Raw genomic sequence first — 17789 nt, forward strand, 5'->3', positions numbered from 1 at the left:
CTGCAAAATCTCTGCGTGCAAGTATCGATCCATGCATGCCATGCCGACAGTCAGGACTCCTAGCCGAAACGGTCAAGGATGCTTCCATTGGTGACGACCAACAATGACATCCGAGGTCGTGTCCGAGCACGACGAGGAATCAAAACCCGACCGGTTGGCTCCTCGCGCGCTCGCAACCAATGCGGGCGCCTTCCAAAGACGATAGAACGCTTTCATGGTGGGACGATGAGAAAGAACTTGACCTTGACGTGGGAGGATGCCATCGTCTGGGCTGCAACGGAGCGACGACGTGGAAGAAGGGCAGGGGAGAAAGCCGCGGAAGGAAGACGCGGAAGGAAGACGAGAAAGGAAGGAGTAACATTTCCGGAGGATACGAGCAGCTACTGTTACTAATAGTAAGAACGCTTGTTGGCTGCCACCAACAGCCGCTGCTGTAAGGGAAGGTGCGCCTTTATTTGATCCAGATGCTTGTTATTAGAAGCATCTACTAACTACTAGTGGCAGTATCCATGAACCATTGCGTGCGGTCCATCGGTGAGCCTGCCAACAGCATTACACATCATGTACAGTAAGTATTACTGTACTTGAGTAATAAGCGTACTGTACTTGAGTAAGTAGGTACTTGTACGGAGTAAGTACTTGTGCGGAGTAAGTACTTGTGCGGAGTAAGTACTTGTATGGAGTAAGTACTTGTACGGAGTACTCCGTACAGAGCATACTTAATAGCCCGTACATAATAACAGTACTGGACTTGTATGCTTAATGTACAGTACTGCTGACACTGTGCCAAGGTGCAGGTACATGCAGGTGTTAAGCAGGTTCTGGCTTTTGCACATACAAGTACTCACACTGTACGGAGTATGCTTACCTGCACTCAATCAAGTACAGTGCGCCTACAAATACTGCAAGTGTACTCCGTACTCCGTACAGTGAGTAATAATACGTACGTAGTTGCAGGTACAGAGTAAGTACAGTGTACGTGGTGTTTTCTCTGACACTACTTTCAATTGGCCGTGAAAGAGTCGTGCACCGAATGTACATCTGTTACCCGGAAGAGTGCAAGATACCTCCTCTGTCACTTGAGCGTCGCGAGTGTGTACCAGTTGGTTCATGCGACAACAACGGCGCCGATGCATCATGGCCGCTAGTACTGATGAGGCATAATCGTGCTTTGTCGTTTCTCTCCCGCCGCCATGTGCCACCATGTTTTCGCTCGCTCGGCTTGCATTCCCAGCTTCCTATTATTCGCTCGCTCGTCCCAATTCTTTCTCAACACATGATGCGCGTCGCTCTCCGTGCGTCGCCCGTCGCCTCCGAGAGCTGACCGACCGACGGCCGCAGGCGGTCTCGTGTGCCAGCCACCTCCCGCTTTCCTCGGCCGCGATGCCGCCGCTTTGCTCTTTGACGCACTCGTTTCGAGGCGCCTTTCGCCTCCTGCCAATCGCTATACCGACCCTCCTTTCGACCCTCTGCGCGACCACGACACTCATTTCCGCGGCTCACGCGGCCCCCAGCCCCGGTCAAGGTGGCACCGGCGGCAACAACGGCGGCACCGTCGGCGCGACGCCGCACGACAGCTACTCGTCTTCGGTCGGCGTCCTCGGCTGCAAGATCAACACCAACCGTGTCGCCTACTGGCCCGACCCGGTCGACTGCAACAACATCTGCGTCTCCCTCTCGTACGGGAACCGGAAGCTCCATCTCCTGCGCGTGGACCAGTCCGCCGGCGCCTACGACGTGAGCTACGATGCCTGGAACTACCTCTACTCGGGCTACGGCGCGGCCGAGAAGCCGGTCGCTGGCGGCGCCGTCAGCATGAAGTACGAGAACGTCGATGCCTCCCACTGCGCCGACCTCATCCATGGCGACGACGCCAAGCTTCCCCTCAGCGCCGCCAACAGCATGATCTTTCTCTCGAGCTGCCTGGACCAGTCGTCGAGCTACGTGGCCAAGAATTACGTCCTCTACAACGTCCTCGATCCGCTCTGCTCCTTGGGTTACGATGAGCCCTGCCGACTCGATTGGCCCAACGGGAATCAGGCGGCCTGCCCCCACATCCTCGGCATGCCAGCCCGGCTCCGAGGCGCGCCCGTCTACAACCTTCGGTACCCAACCGGGCAAAAGGTTTTGGCCTCGTCCACGGGCGAGACCGAGGTGGGTGACGAGAGCCTGGCGAGGAGTCGCGCCCGCTTACGAGCGGCCGCTTTGCCCTGGATTGTTGCTGCCCTCGTCTTGGTGCTTGCCGCATGCTGCTAGGGACATGCTGGGGAGCTCCTTGTCGAGTAAAATTAAGCATCATCCTATACCGGGTCGACTCCAACGAGACGTGGGCAGCTGCTGTTTTCGTCCTCGTGCTTGATGCCGGAGGCAGAGATGGGCCATTCTCCAAAAAGGGGAGCGCTTTGTCCGTCCATGTATCTGCCGGTGTTTTTTTTTAACTGCAACTGCCGGTCGCACGCCCATCATCGGCCCTGGGTAGCTGCTAGCCCATCCTGTCATGCCGGACTCACCCCGGCCTGCATGCCGCTCGATGCAGGCGACGCCCGATGCAGAAGGCCACGACATGACATGACGTCCTCCCTCCGCTGAGGAAGAGGCCCGTGTGTTTGTTTGGCCTAGTTTTACTTGGTTCATCTTCATGTCGACTTGGTTGACGTTGTGAATGACGCCATTTCCATTTATACCCCTATAGCAACTTCTCCTCCTGGTCTGGTAGATGTCTCGATCACGGTAGAACCGTACATGCATGACTTTTTTACTTCTTTTTTATTCATGCGGTCGGATGCATTCCAATGGCGACCACGGGTTTTGCTCGTTTTATCCCAGCATTCTTCTCAGACCTATAATGTACATATTGTAGATTTCACATTCATTGTTTACGTTCTATTCATCAACATCTATATCATGCAATGTTTATTTTGATACATATATGTAAATGTAATTCTTCATATAGGAATACAAGAAGAGGTGTATATACAGTGTATATACTCGGTAGTCTTTGCCATTTCAATAGTACCATTTCAATGGATAGTACTCCGTACAAGTGCTCGTAAATGTAATGTACAAGCAGGAGACGGGGGTGTGTTAAGATCTAAGATTCATACAAGTACAAGTACTTGTAGGTTCCCAAAAATTAATAGTATGTACTCCGTACATAAACTTGTGTATGTTGACTCCATATCTGGTACGGGTACGTAAGCGCACGCGCAGCAATACTTGAAGTTCGTGTGCTTGTCCATATATTTATTCAATACTACTCATGCTGGTGGGTTTGTGTGTAATAGCGTACCGTCACCATCGCCTTTCAGACACGTACCTACTTTCTGCTTATTATTCAAGTACACTATTTCCCCCAAATATTACCTAGTACTGTACATTCTCGTACCCAATGTGCTTACTTGGGAATGAATATTACAGACAAGTATAGATGGCGTTGTCGTCTCTTGTCCGTCTGACCTATGCCTCCCTTCCCCCTTTCTACAAGATCAAGTACTGTACGCTTACACGTTCACTTACACCTATCCCGCCATTTCATCACAACCCGAATCCCCAAGCTCCCGGCTTCGGCCCATCCTTCTCCAGACGATACACCGTGCGCATGAAAGCACCTGCCCATCAAGTAACCCAGCACCGGCTTGGCACGGGTCTCCCCCGAGTCCTTCTCCGCAATCCCCAACCCAGCCGATCCTTCGGGCGGCAGTGGTCATGCCCCTGTCCAATAATTTAACTACAGGGCGGGTCGGGCAAAGTCATGCGCTCCTCTAGAGCGGCATCCCCCACAAAGTCCCCCCTACGTAACCGTAGATGCCCCTCGGTTGGGTAAACACGTAATACGTCTCTATCCGGAAAGACGGCCGTCCTGTTGAGTGTCGTGTCCACGATCATGGCCACGTCGAACGGGTCGAACGGGTCAAAGAGGTTGATCGGTTCAAGGTGGTTGAATGGGCCCCCAATCGTACTATTTTCATTATCCCATCGTCCAACCCTGCCAACACTTTGCCAACCTGTTGGTGCAGCTCATCCCGGGTGACGGCCGGCCGACCGGAGGTGGATTAAGGCAGGTGCGGGAGTCGAGGATGCGGGTACGAGTTCGAGCCATGGTCGTAGAAGTAGATAAAAAGGCCCTCTCTCGTCTCCATCATGTCGCAAAGCCAGAAGCAACGACTCCCAGCAAGCTAGTCACATCTCATTACTTCGCCATCATGAAGGTAGTCTCCGCCCTCGTCACCCTCTACGCCTCGACAGTCCTTGCCTTTCCTGCCAATATCCCAGCCTCCGCCAATGGTGTGACGTTTGTGAGACTCGCCTACAACACCCACGGCAAACATAGGAGCGCAACCGGTCAGGCCCTCGCTCATGTCACCGACGATCAGCCGACACAGAACCTCGCCTACGTCATCGACGACGAAGAGGGTCCGAACCTAGTCCCCATCACCGACGAGCTGCTCTTTGAAGTTTCTCTTCCTGAATTCTCAGCCCGTCGGGACAAACGAGATCCCGCCGGCGTCGACTGGGAGAGTGACGGCTGCACCAAGTCCCCCGATTACCCCTTCGGCTGGCCCTACCTCCCGGCCTGCCACAGACACGATTTTGGATACCGAAATTATCGCAAGCAAAAGCGATTCGCACAGATATCAAAAGCACAAATCGATCTCAAATTCAAACAAGAGTACGTTCTCCTCCACCACATCGAGATGCCTTCCCTGACAAGATTTGTTTTCGTTGCAGCTTGGTATATCAGTGCTCTGGAGTCTCGGCGGAAGACGCATGCAAGGCGCTCGCCGAGGTCTACTATCTCGCTGTCCGCCACTTCGGGGGTCGAGATGCCGAAAAGCGCGACGGATCGGCCAGGCTTGAGCCAGAAAATCAAGCGTCCGTGGCAGCGTACGACAAGGCTGTGGCGGCGTGCGACAAGGCCTTCAAGGACGCTCAGGAGGCTGGCCAGCTGCCGGTATCCGTGAATGAGCGGGCGTCAGGAGAGGGCATGGGATTATGTCCAATCCGCTGACCTCTTCTTGACGCGCACTCGCACGCATCAAATGCACGCACCTCACTGTACATAATGCCTCTCCACTGGACATGGCTTTGCGGCTGGACATACCCATACATACCACGATAACGACGGATACGACTTGGACTTTAGCACCCCAGGCGGGGAAATTGCATATAAATATGATATAGCATGCGCACTTGTTTTAAACAAGGACCATTTCCATGAGCCAAACCCCGAAGCTGAAACAAATCAGCAGCCCCTTTCCATGCACGGGATAGCAACTGTCCCCTTGCCCAGCGGTTCCGTCATCTGTGTCACGTTCAAAAGCCCAGGGAGAGTGAAGGGTATTGCGCTGCTCAGGTTGCGTACCCTACCCAGGAGTTTCTCGAGGTGGCGAAAGGCAGAAGCCGGCGCGGAGGCGGGACCCTGGTGCCCGGCAAGCTGTGTTACAACAAGGGTGAGTCCGCGCTCGTGGTGAGAGGTGCCGACGACGCCCGAGCCCCCCGGGTTGCTCTCGCCATAGTACTTTCCTCTGCCATGGTCGAAGCCGTAGAGGGGCACGTAGAATGGGTCGCTCGGTCTCGTCTGGAAACCAAGGAGGCTCCCCCATGTCATGTTTTGTATGCCCAGCAGGAGACCGTTGAGAGGAAGGACGGCATCCATGAATCCGTGTGCGAGTATCACATTATTGGTCCGATCGATCACATTGGGCAGCTCGTAGTTTCCGGGCGGCAGGGACTCGTCCATGTGAGAGAGGTTGAAGACTTGCCGTGTGCATCGCGACCACTTCACGTCGAGGGGCGCGTTAATGGCCATTTTGACGTCCTGACGATCAAAGTACGGCTCCTCGAGGAGCGGATCGTGCACCTTCGGGCAGCGGTCTCCTATGTTGTATACACTGAAGCAAGGGTTGGCGGCAACGGCCTTGGTGTAGATGAAGTAGAAGAGGGATTCACAATCGGCCTGCACCGTGCCGTTGGGGGGTACTTGTCCGGGCGGCGGGTATATTGGCGCCGGTCCGGAAGGTGGATAGGTTAGATACTTTCGTTCATAGGCCCCGAAGCCGCACGCTTCGGATGTCGTGCGAATCTGCCGCATTGTCGCGTCGTCGAGGGCTAGCAGGTTGTGGTGCTGCTCTACAAAGCTTGGTATAATGACATTGGACTGGACCATTTCATCAAAAACAATGCCGTTGTAGATGATCATGCCACCGACGTCAAAGTACTTGCTGTCGTTGGCGTTGATCATGTGGCTCGATATGAATGAGCCATAAATGCCTCCATACGACTCAGCTGCAATGTACACCTTATAACCCTGCAGGCTAAAGGTATCGACGAAGTTCTTCCAGAAGCCCATGAACTGCCGAGCGACATCGTCTTCGTTCTTTACTGTTGACGTGCCCTTGGAGAAGCCAACGGATACGGGTTGCTCAATCCACACGACGTTGGTGAGCTCATGCCAACTCCACGGATTTTTCACCGGCTTCCGCGTGCCCGGTTGCCAGAGAAAGGGGCCATTTTCTTGAAGGAAGCCGAGCAGGGAGGAGCACGCGGGCTGTTTCAGCCTGTCAGTGGCATTCGGATCTGGTGGGAGGGGGGGGTCGATAATCCAGACGTACTCCTCCGTTGAGCCAAACGACAATTTCCTTCTTCTCCTTGTGTTCTTCGTTGACGGTCGGGAAGAACCAAAAGTACAAGTGGTCGCGCTCGTCCTTCATATCGGTAATGGGAAGCAGGCCGGCGTAAGACTCTCCAACGTCGTAGGCAACATCTGGTACATTTGTTCCGTTTACGGCAAACTCTGCATCGTACCATCACTCGATTAGCTAGCGAATATCAACAACTGAAGGGGCCGTCGTTGCAGACTCTCAGTGGAACGGTTGAGAAACCGGTACCCTGCCGATGACCTGGCGTGAACGTTTGTCGAAGGCTTTTCCGGAGATCCGCCGTCTTGGGCGGTCCATGGTGCAGTATCCGGAGTCGGGCCATGTATCCATCGGAGGATGTCATCCACCTGCTCGTTACGTCTCGCGATGGATGTTGAGCAGAGCCCCAACAGGGGCATCAGCCAGAGGGTTCTCATCTTGCTAGCACAACGGAAGAAATTGTTCAAGGAGATGGCATAGTTGGGCAAGTGTTGGACACGCAGCTCCTTCGCCGACTTTACATACAGAACTGGAATCAAGTTCAGCACCTATCTTACGTTACACGAGACGGGACTTGGCACGCCGCGAATCAGTCCACTCTCTCGGCTTCGGTGAAGTTGAAGGCAAGGTTCAGTTTGATGAGGGATAATGGTCAGGCGAGATGCCAGCATTCTGCACCAGAGGTCACGCCATCGAACCAACTATCGCCTATGCCAACCATTCCCGACTACTGCAAGCTGAGTTCGGCCGCATTTCCATACAGGAATAGATAATTATTCGCGCAACTGGGGCAGCGTATGGCCAGGCAACTTCTATCATGTAGAGTACGTCGGAAGGGTACGAACGGATGGAGGACAGCCGGCGATAGTTGTCCATGCATAGACTTGTTGTGCACTGGGGCATTGCCGACAATGGATGCAAAGGGGTGTCGACCAGCAACTGGCGAAGCCTTCACCTACCCTAGAACTTTTCCTCAATTTCCTCATTTCGGCAGGCAGCACTAAATAAGAATTACTACATGCATGCATGCACTCGCTCATATGCAGCAACTCATATCCAACACGCCAGCACACTGACATGTAAACCAGTATTGCATGGCTGCACATCCAGGACCTTCTCTTGTGGCAATGGCTGAGGGAATGGGCAACACTTTCCGCCAACGTTGTCCTCGTAATCACTCCATGAAGTGCGGCAATATTCCCTTTTACGTGAACATAGGGTACATCCCGGGATCCGTCAATAAGACCATTATCATCCATTTCATATTCCTGTGGAACAACAAGGCCTTCAAGTACTCGTACGAGAACGTGTATTTAGGGAGGTGGATACGTTGCTTGTATGTTGGCAACATTTTGTTCGGCATATTGAACGGTACACGCACGAGTAAGATGTAGATGGAGTGTTCCGTAATGCCCCGTGCATACTTTGTAATACTTACAACTAATACTCCCTAGGCCCTCCATAGAAATACATCAATGCTGCCAAGCATCAGGCGCGGCAAGTTCCGACCCCGGTCCCTTGTTTTGGATCATCGTCTCAGCATATCCTGGAGTAACGCAAAAACCAAGCGGGAAGGGGGCGCCGCCTCCTTGCGGAATCCGGGTCTCGACAATTTAGAGTTGTTGCTGATGCATACCAAGTCGAGACATCTTTCCAAATTCCTGGTCAGGATTCCAGCCATCACGACCTTGCCAATCCCCCCGTGGTGGGCGGGCTATGGTCTTCGCTGGCGAATAAAGGCCGGTGTCCTGGCTGAAGAAATTGAACATGCAGGGTCACAAAAATTCCTCGACCGTGACGACTAATCCGCTTGCTGTGAGATGTCTCTCCCTGTAAGAGCCTCGAGGTGAGGCTGGCCGTTGGATTTAACGTCAAACGCGCTTCGGCCAGGACAAGGCGTCTCCGTCGTTCTAGGAGAGCGAAAAGGCTCCCTTGCCTGAAAGCCGATAAAGCACTACCACGATGTGCGCCTGTTAGGTTGCGTCCAGCCAACGCGCCCACGAAGTTTGCACACGTGAGGTCACGCCGTAATTCCAGACGAAAACCTCGAGTGCACGCACACACGTATAACTACCTGCACATACTTACGCGTCCAGAAGCGTGCGGGAATGGGACGTGGGGATGTGATAATACCGTACCGTGCGTATTGTACAGTATAATACTCCAGTTACAGTTCACCAGTCGCCATGCCGTCCCATTTGTCGCATTAAACATGCGTGCATGATATAATCTCGCGATTTGTCTGGTGCTTCGTGTCCTTGATTCATCCTTGGATTGATTGAGTTGATGAATGCAAGGTCGTAGCCATGTTTCTAGGCCAATTTCTTCCCTCTGCATCCTTGCTTTTGCTTTGTGGTCGCGCCAGCTCGGCCTCTTTGGGCGAGGCGGACCAGCATGGGTTGATAATGTTGGTAGAGTATCTACCGATGGATATTGTCTGCTGCGATTCGACATGGTCACAAACGACGATTGTTCGGTACGTAAGCTTTCCGTTTCCGTCGACATCGAAACTGATGCCGGGGCAGAACGGTATTGAAAGCCTGCGAGACTTGCTCACCACACACGCAAGATTCGGCAGAGACGCGGAAGGGGCTCGATCCATCTCGAACGAGACGTCTTACTGCATCGGCCACGACGACGCCGGAGCTGTCATCTTCGAGATATTCATCAGCAGATACCCAGAAGGGGCTTGATCCATCACGGACGGGAGTTAGTACCGCATCGATTCCCACAACGTCGTCAGATGTGTCATTGTCGAGATATTCATCGGCCGATACCCAGAAGGGGCTTGATCCATCTCGGACAGGAGTCAGTACCGTATCGATTCCCACAACCTCGTCGGAGGTGTCATCCTCGAGACATTCATCGGCCGATACCCAGACGGGGCTCGATCCATCCCGGACAGGAGTCAGCACTGCATCGATTCTTACAACATCGTCAGAGGCGTCATCGGATGTACCTTCCTCGCAACCCACAGCTTCATCTACGGTTGCTGCAACGGAATCGTCGGCGACCTCGGCATTCTCATCAGTCGCACCCTCCTCGTCACATTCTGCCGTTTCTTCATCGTCGGCCGCTCCGTCGTCGGCATCGGTGACGACGTCGGACACGTCTCAAACGTCGGCTGCTTCGTCGTCGGCATCGGCAACGACAACCCCAACGCAAGCCGCGCTGGCGTATCCGATAAGGACCCCCGATCGGATCAAGGGCATCTATGCCGACTTCTTCCCAGACATGAACGAAATATACAAAGCAGATCCCGGTAGCCAGTCGTTGTATTTAATATGGGCAGACTGGGAACCGAGGAAAAAGGCAGCCCCATGTGCCGCTGACGAGCAGGAGTATGACGGCCACTGCTTCATCATCGCACCCGAGGTGGACGAAGCCATTCGCACATGGAGCGAGCAAGGGCTCATCACATTAGCGTTCGTCTACGGCACGCCTGCCTGGGCACGTTCGATTCGTCCTTGCGAAGCAGGCATCTACTGCGTTCCCGACGATGCCGCCGACTATGGACGATTCGGCGGCATGCTGGCCCGACGGTACAATGGGCTCAACGGCAACGGGCGCATTGCCGATTTCGTCCTCGGCAGGGAAGTCGGGAACTACCGCTCCTTTGACATCGGCTGCGGCCCGGGCTCGACGGCTTGCGACAAGACCGAGTGGATCAATCTGATTGTGGCAAACTACAATGCCGGCTACGATGCCATATTCGCCGAGCAGTCGACGGCGAGGATCATGACGTCGATCGACAACAAGTTTGGCGAGACACTGGAGAATGCTGCCGACGGTCAGCTTTGCGGCAAGAGTGTTCTGTTGGGCCTTGGGAACAATGCCGGCGGCCGGCTCTGGCGGGCGTCGATTAACGCCTACAACAAACCCGAGGCCCTTCGGTTTGACTACCTGGATTATCCATATGTAACGATGGGAAACGTCGGAATCCTCGTCGGCTGGCTGATACAACAATTCCCTAACGAGCCCCAGGTACGGGACGTGCAGTTGGCCGAACAAGGGCTCCCTGGTCGCCCCAACTTCGAGGATACATCGGCGAGTTCTCTGTGCTTCGGATTCCGAAACGCGCTCGGCACGCCAGGAATTGATAACTACATATATTATCATATGCTAGATCAGCCTGGCGAGATCGACAAGTTTGGACTTTTTAGGGAGGATGGAACTCCCAAGGGGTTATGGGGGATCTGGGCCAACTCGAGCCGCCCCAACTGGTCCCCTGGGCTTCTCTCCCACAGCTGCGGATTTCAGAACCTTCCCTACCTTGAGATGAACCTCGGCCGCGGCAACAGCGGCAGTTACATCGCCTCTAGCAGGAAGCTACCGTCGTCCTATCTTGGCGACGGGAGATTTTTTCTCCACCATTCTGAGCAGCCAAACAGCATTATGCTGTACGAGTGCAGTACTGCCGCTGGGTCGAGGCTCATGGCTGATCCTTCATGCAACAACGAGCTTCCGTATGGGCCCGTAGGATGGATCTATACTAGCCAGGTCCTCCCGAGCACCGTGCCTCTGTACTCTTGCTACAACCAGGTATCGGGCGCCTACTTCCCATCGTTCGCGTCGGACTGTCGGGGGCAACCCAATGTGCAGGTGTTGGGCCTGCTGGGGTACGTCTTTCGAAACCTCCCAAGCCCATGATGCACATGGCAGATGTTTGGATCATCGGCTGGCATCTGGTGTGCAGTAGGACTTGTCCACGGGAAGACAGCACAAGTGCAACCGTGTGCGGCATGCCAGGCGCTCATGAAATGTACATGGCTATCACGCAAGGCTTGAAGGGTGCGTGCGTCCATGTACGGAGAAGGTTGACTGCGAGGGACACTCTGATTAGCACCGAGGAAACATGAAAAGCAGGGTTGGGGGGAGGGGGGTGACCGAACGCCGGGGGCATCATGCAAAATAGTACTACCCGCAAGCTCTGCTGGCAATAGCCATAGGAAACAAAAATATCCATCGCCATCTCCTCTTCCGTCACGCTCCTTCCACGCTGTCGTCCAGCAAGCGGACGCAAGGTACAGGACGCGTGCAGGCGAGGGAAATGCAAATGCGAAACGGCGAGGGTCAGGCCGACTGGCGGAGACGCTCACCGGCATGACGAGCACCCGTGGTCAGACTGCGATGGCCACTCTGTCCAAGCACGGCAAAGGGGATGTGGAAGTGGCAGCGCAGGCTGACGCTCGACGTCACCTGCTGCCCCATTTCCGCGAGATCAATGCGGTCTGCGGGCGGCATCTCGACGGCCGAGGCCCGCTCGAGGGAGAACGAACAAATGACCCCGCTGGGCCTCGTCGAAAGCCATCGGTGTGCAGTTGCGAATCGATCGCCTCGGTGCAACCTTTGGCAGGGAGACAGTTCCATTTTGTCGTCCTGTCATGGTTCCGTGAGACGTATCAGTGCCCTCAGGACTGAAAGACGTCCAGACATTGGTCCAGGTCGCTGCCTGGCCGAGCGGTGTAGTCCTGCCCCTGGCTGATTGCCGTCTGCCCGCACAGCTGGCGAGAGTCACGCCGGTTCATGCCTAGCTGGAGACGGAGGGCGACGCTCACAACAGGAACGAAGAAGCGACAATGGGGCGAAGAAGGGGCTGAAGGGTTGCGTATTGTCGTTTATCTACCCACGGGCTCGCAAAGCAGGATGGTGCCAAGGTCAGCGTTCTGAACGACAGTCCACGAACTTGGTACAGTACTGTGCTCCGTACAAGGGTAGAAAAGTACGGCGTACAGCGAGACGGTTCGTTACGCGGCACTATGCGACTATTCGACTGCTGCATGCAATTAACAGGTATTCAGCTATCCTGCTGCTGAGTACGGAGTAATTGTACGTACTTTGGCACATACTGTATTACTCCGTACTATTCATACTCCATACTATTCATACTCCATACTCCATCAAAGGTACTTGCTAGCATTCGCGTACGGCACGGTTGAGGCAGGCACAGGCAAGTAAGTACAGCACATGTACTCCATACATGCAGATACATTGCAGTGTTTACTTGACTACAGAGCACTTTGCAAGTAATAATTTGCACTCACTGTAGTAATACATGTGCACACAGTCCATTTGCCGAGGCAAAAGGAATCTGTCATGCCTTTCCTCCGTACTGTCGAGCAAACACCGTCTCGTCACAACTTGTGTTTCGGGCTGGAACGCGTCACGACCCTTAAATGTGCAAGTACTTAAGTAAGTAAGTGCTGAACTTACTGTACTTGCGCACGCATTTTGCGGGCCGCGCCGAACATGGCGTGACTTTGCCACCCACAGCCACCACCAGCACCAACACCCATGTACCGTCCGTACAGTACTGATAGGTATCTACCTAGTACATAGCAGGTACATGTACAGGCCTGGTAGTCGGTACTCCAGCGTGACACTGACCGCAACACGTAATGAAGTACTGTTCGTCCATGTACTGTACTGTACTCCGCACGAGCAAGTACACCAGCTGTGAGAGCATGCTCCATTAGTACCGGGCTACAGCACAGCACGGCACCTGGGAAATGTTGCAGCATACAGTACGGAGTGCTGGCGGGTGCCTACCTAGCGCCTTGCAGTGCTGGAGCCGTGTCTTTACTGCAGGTCGAGTTCCGTCCCCACGTCGGCAGAAGGAAGTCGACCTCTCGCGGGATATGCGCTTTTGGTTTGCCCCTCGCTGTATTTAAAGCATGGAGAGCAACCATCGGCCAAGACTGGCGTGGTACGTGAAAAGCCAGCGCAAAGAATGGCCGAGAATGCGAAGAAAAGCAAAGCAGCAGAGGCAAGGATCTAGCCAGCGCCAGCCAGCGTCTCCAGTAGGCGCACCACGGGAGTGGGTGGGTGGGGGTGGACGTTGGCCAAGTCAGCGGCAGCGGCAGCGGCAGCGAACAATGCTAGCGGCTGCTGGGTTGATTACAGGGCCTACGACACCTGCACTGCACTGTTCTCCACGGAGGAATGCAGGGCAGGTGTGCCCGTAATTACTCGGATATGCGACGCTCGGTGCTGTAAGTCCGATGTTGGCACAAGCACTCCGTGCGGACAGGGGCAATCCGTCAGCAATCCATGATGCGTTGTGACAATGAGGCGTGCGGAAGATGCATTTGCATCTGTCGCTACCCTTTCAAGGGCGAACAAGCAACAGCGCGTATTCGTCGTCGGGTAGCCCGTCGTTCAGCAGCAAGGACCTCCAACGAGCTACCTAGTAACCAACACTAAGTAAGTAGGTGAGCGCCATGTTCAAACGCTCCAAGGGGACCACCAACGCTGGCCAAGTCCACGCCCACTATCCGCTCGACTCGCCTCCCGATCAGCGGTGGAACCCGCTGTACAACGTGCCTCGCAACTCGCTCGAACACGCGTCCCCTCGGCCGTCCACGTCACCGTCCACGGACGAGGTCGACTCCTCGTCGTCCCCAAAGCTTCCAACGCAGGCGGCGGAGACGCAGACGCCGCCCGGCAAGAAGACGGCCCATGTCGCCGACAAGAAGACGGCCCACGTCGCCTTCCAGGAGGCGGCCGAGCCAGGCCTCTCCAGCCTGTCCCACTGGCTCGAGACGCTCGCGGAGCTGTACATGAACAAGCTCGACAACCGCGCTCGGTGGGACCCCCGATGGCTGAGCGTGACGCACCGTGAGCGGTACGAGGGTCTCGCGTCCGTCTCCATCTCCGTCCTGGACTACGTCGAGGGCGGGTCGACGCCGACGAGGGCCGACGTCGACGACAAGCGGGCGCTGGCGACGGCGCTCCAGTCACGGCCGGACGGCGTCGAGCTCCGGCTCGTCCTCGTCTCGGACCTCAGCCGGTTCGTCATGGGCGCCCTCGGCCAGGTCTACGACATCGACGCCGAGTTCTGGTTCGAGCACCTCGCCAACGGCGGATACGCCGCCAGCGACAGCCAGCTCAAGGTCTCCAACGCCGTCTGGATGAACTGGGCCGAGCAGGAGACGCGCTTCCGCCATCGAGCCGTGCCCGGCACCGGCCAGCGGACCGAGTGGAACGTTCCGCGGCGGATCCGAGGCCGCTGCTGGGCCCATCTGCGGTGGCCGCGCCTCGGCCTCCTCCACTACCTCGGCAGGAAGGGCTTCCACGAGGACGAGATCGAGAGGCGGCTCGACGACGGCCGGTGGATGGTCGAGCGGGACGTCGTCCTCGACAAGCACGGCCTGCTCATGACCAAGAAGCGGCTCGCGAGGGCCAAGCGGTCCGAGGAGAAGCGGAGGAGCAAGGGGGCTCAGACGGCGGCCGAGGAGACGACGGCTCGGGTCAAGGCGACCAACGTCTACCGCGCCTACAGCACCTTCGAGGGCCTGCCGAAGAACGTGACGGCCTGGTTCAACCGGGACCTGCGCGTGCTCGCACCCGAGGGGGCGAGCTACTGGTCCGGACGGGACGCCGAGGGAAGGAGGACCGGTATGTTTCTTGTCGCCCCGCCCCCGACGGGCCCGACGGACGCTGACCCGGCCGGCCAGTCGTCCTGCTTCTCGACCCCGCCCGGAGCATGAGGCATGGCGCGACGGACGAGCGGACGCCGTCGCTCACCTTTATGCCTCGCGCCATGGAGATCGAGTCCTACTCGGACGAGGAGCTCTGGCGAGGCGCCGGCCCCGAGGAGACGTACCTTGACCCGCCGCCGCCGGCCGTGTCCAAGGCGGAGCTCAAGAGGCAGAAGAAGGAGGCCATCAAGCGGCGGATCCGAGACAGGAAATCCAGGGCGGCCGGCGGCCACGACGCGTCAGGCCGCGAGGAGTCGGCCGTCGACGACGACGGCTTGACGTCCGAGTACACGAGCGACGACGAGTACGACGAAGAGTACGAGCGGGAGCTTCGGGCCGAGTACAGGAACCCCAAGGCGCACGCGCGCGACCGTGACTTTGCGCGAAAGTACTCGCTCACGACGCACGAGCTCGTCGTCCGCCACGTGAGCACCCTGGCCACGTCGGAGCTCGCCGGCGGCGACGAGGCCGTCGCCGCCGTGCTCGGCCGCCTCGTCCTCGACGACTTCTGGCAGCTGCTCGCCGAGATGCGGCTCGAGCTCGACCACCTCGACAACGACCTCAGCGCCGGCCTGCACGAGCAGCTCGTCGAGTCCATCGGCAACTCGACGCGCCAGAACCTCGCGTGGATGCGGGCGGCGCTGCAGGAGCTGCGCGACTGGCTCGGCCACCTCTCGTCCTCGTCGGCGCCCACGCTCGGCTGGGGCCCGGACCTCGGCGCCGAGCTGGCCTCGCTCGGCGCCGAGCTGGCCTCGCTCGGCGCCGACCTCGACGCCGTCCGGGCGCGCGCCGAGCAGACGCTCGCCCTGCTCACCACGTCCATGGCCCTGGCGCAGTCGTCGCTCGTCATCGACCAGACGTCGGGCATCAACAAGCTGACGGAGCTCGCCTTCGTCTTCATCCCCATCTCCTTCATCACCTCCGTCTTCTCCATGCAGGTGAGGGAGCTGACGTCGGCGCCGCCGCCCATGTGGACCTGGGGCGTCGCCCTCGCCGCCGTCGCCGTGACGACGTACCTCGTCCGATGCTCGCTGCGGTCGCCGTCGGTCCGCATCGCCGTCCTGCACTGCCGCGCCACCATCATCAACCGCTTCTCGTCGTCCAAGGCCGGCTCGGCCTCGCGCCGGCTCAACACGGTCGGCAACCGCGCCATCGCCAAGTTTCTCTTCTTCTTCGCCTGCGTCGTCGCCATCATCGGCGCCCTCGTCCTGCTGATGCTGCTGCTCTTCCTCGTCGTCTTCGGCGGTCTCTGGCTCGGCGCCGCCGGCACGGCCCTCTACTTCATCGTCAGCCGCTGGCCGGAGCCCGCCGTGGTCGTGCCCTGCTTCCTCAGCCTGCCGCTCGCCGGCCTCGGCATGTGCACGACCTGGTACTGGTCCGACGAGATTGGCGACTGGGGGGAGCGCGTCATCGTGCTCTCGGGCGGCTGGATCCATCGCATCTTTCCCGAGCGCTGGACGCTCGAGGCGGCCGACGACGAGGACCTGGCCAAGGAGGGCGTGAATACTTACGCGAGACAGGCGCTCATCCTGGCGACCTAAGAGATGGGCGACGGCCGGCGTATGATGGCGCTCGTTTGGCTCGGGAGGAACAGGAGTCTTGCCGTGCGACGTGCTCGTTGCGGTACGTGCTGCTCGTGCACACGCGAATGCACATGCACAGGCACCTCTGGGGACCGCAACGTACTTTTGCTTGCTTGCTTCTGCACAGTACCTGCAGATGTATGCTCGTAAGAGCGCCGGCAAACCCACGTGGTGCCCTTTTGCTCGCTGGCTGGTTATCCGTTTGCTCCTCGACCTACTTGTACTTGCATGGCACTACCAATATTACAGTGTAGCATACTTGCAGCATCGCCTTGGTTGGTGGTGGAGTAGTAGTAAGTAGTACTTGCAAGGCACGTACAGACCATCGAGTACACAAAAGTACTCGGTGCAGTGTCCGGGACGACGATTGTGCAGAATGACGAGATGCCAGGGCGATGCACATTTGACACCGGAAAGGTTGCCTTACCCTTGGGCTCTAGAAACTCATTAATGGACGCTTGCGAATGGTTTGCCGTCGTTCCCGGTACATGTAAAGAATCTACGGAGTATTAATACTTGCTCTGTAATTACGGAGTACCGAAGCGGTGAAAGCGTGTGCACCTTAAATGACGTACAGTATAATACCTTCAGTATGCGGAGACTGTGAACAAGTACTCCGTATTATTAATAATTACAGTACTCTGCACTGCGTACTCCCTACACATAATAAGTACATGTATACTTACTTATACATGTACAGCAGAGAGTGGACGAGGGAATGAAGCATGGAAGTACTTAAGTAAGTACTTAATAATACAAGTACACCTAAGTACTGAAGTACAGTAAGTACAGTATGTACGTAAATACTTACAAGTATTCCGTGCACATGCTCTTGGCTGCAAAGAATATGTATGCCGTACAAATACTTGCTTGTACACCGCAAGTACACCGACTCTGATCGGAAAGGCTTTGCCTTGTTTACAGTGCTCGTACGAAGTACGCCTACTGTACCTGTACAGTGCATGTGCGTGCTGTCCTGATACGTACTGTATCTACTTGCATGGAGTACTTTATACTATAACACTTGTACTTAAGTGCAGGTGCACCGTACATAGAGAGTTGTACTTACTTGATTAAGAAATACTTAC

The 17789-nt window shown here is 56.3% G+C and overlaps 5 protein-coding genes across 5 annotated transcripts; 4 read left to right on the plus strand and 1 right to left on the minus strand.

Moving 5' to 3' along the window:
* Positions 1 to 1203: 1203 nt before the first annotated feature.
* DCS_06368 (uncharacterized protein) lies at positions 1204 to 2256 on the plus strand (the record flags this gene model as incomplete). Its single annotated transcript, XM_040803658.1, has 1 exon — positions 1204 to 2256. One exon carries the CDS (start codon positions 1204 to 1206, stop codon positions 2254 to 2256), a length of 1053 nt encoding a protein of 350 aa, XP_040653762.1.
* Positions 2257 to 4202: 1946 nt separating this feature from the next.
* DCS_06369 (p15-like protein) lies at positions 4203 to 5008 on the plus strand (the record flags this gene model as incomplete). Its single annotated transcript, XM_040803659.1, has 2 exons — positions 4203 to 4669; positions 4729 to 5008. 2 exons carry the CDS (start codon positions 4203 to 4205, stop codon positions 5006 to 5008), a joined length of 747 nt encoding a protein of 248 aa, XP_040653763.1.
* Positions 5009 to 5242: 234 nt separating this feature from the next.
* Positions 5243 to 7075, minus strand: DCS_06370 (serine-type carboxypeptidase; the record flags this gene model as incomplete). The annotated part of the gene is made up of 3 exons (XM_040803660.1): positions 5243 to 6547; positions 6612 to 6793; positions 6859 to 7075. The coding sequence occupies 3 exons, from the start codon at positions 7073 to 7075 to the stop codon at positions 5243 to 5245; spliced, it is 1704 nt and encodes a 567-aa protein (XP_040653764.1).
* A 2797-nt stretch (positions 7076 to 9872) lies between these two features.
* On the plus strand, positions 9873 to 11288 carry DCS_06371 (uncharacterized protein; the record flags this gene model as incomplete). Its single annotated transcript, XM_040803661.1, has 1 exon — positions 9873 to 11288. One exon carries the CDS (start codon positions 9873 to 9875, stop codon positions 11286 to 11288), a length of 1416 nt encoding a protein of 471 aa, XP_040653765.1.
* A 2570-nt stretch (positions 11289 to 13858) lies between these two features.
* On the plus strand, positions 13859 to 16659 carry DCS_06372 (uncharacterized protein; the record flags this gene model as incomplete). Its single annotated transcript, XM_040803662.1, has 2 exons — positions 13859 to 15035; positions 15095 to 16659. The coding sequence occupies 2 exons, from the start codon at positions 13859 to 13861 to the stop codon at positions 16657 to 16659; spliced, it is 2742 nt and encodes a 913-aa protein (XP_040653766.1).
* Between the last annotated feature and the right edge of the window lie 1130 nt (positions 16660 to 17789).

Source organism: Drechmeria coniospora, chromosome 03, assembly GCF_001625195.1.
Source record: "Drechmeria coniospora strain ARSEF 6962 chromosome 03, whole genome shotgun sequence".
NCBI lineage: Eukaryota > Fungi > Ascomycota > Sordariomycetes > Hypocreales > Ophiocordycipitaceae > Drechmeria > Drechmeria coniospora.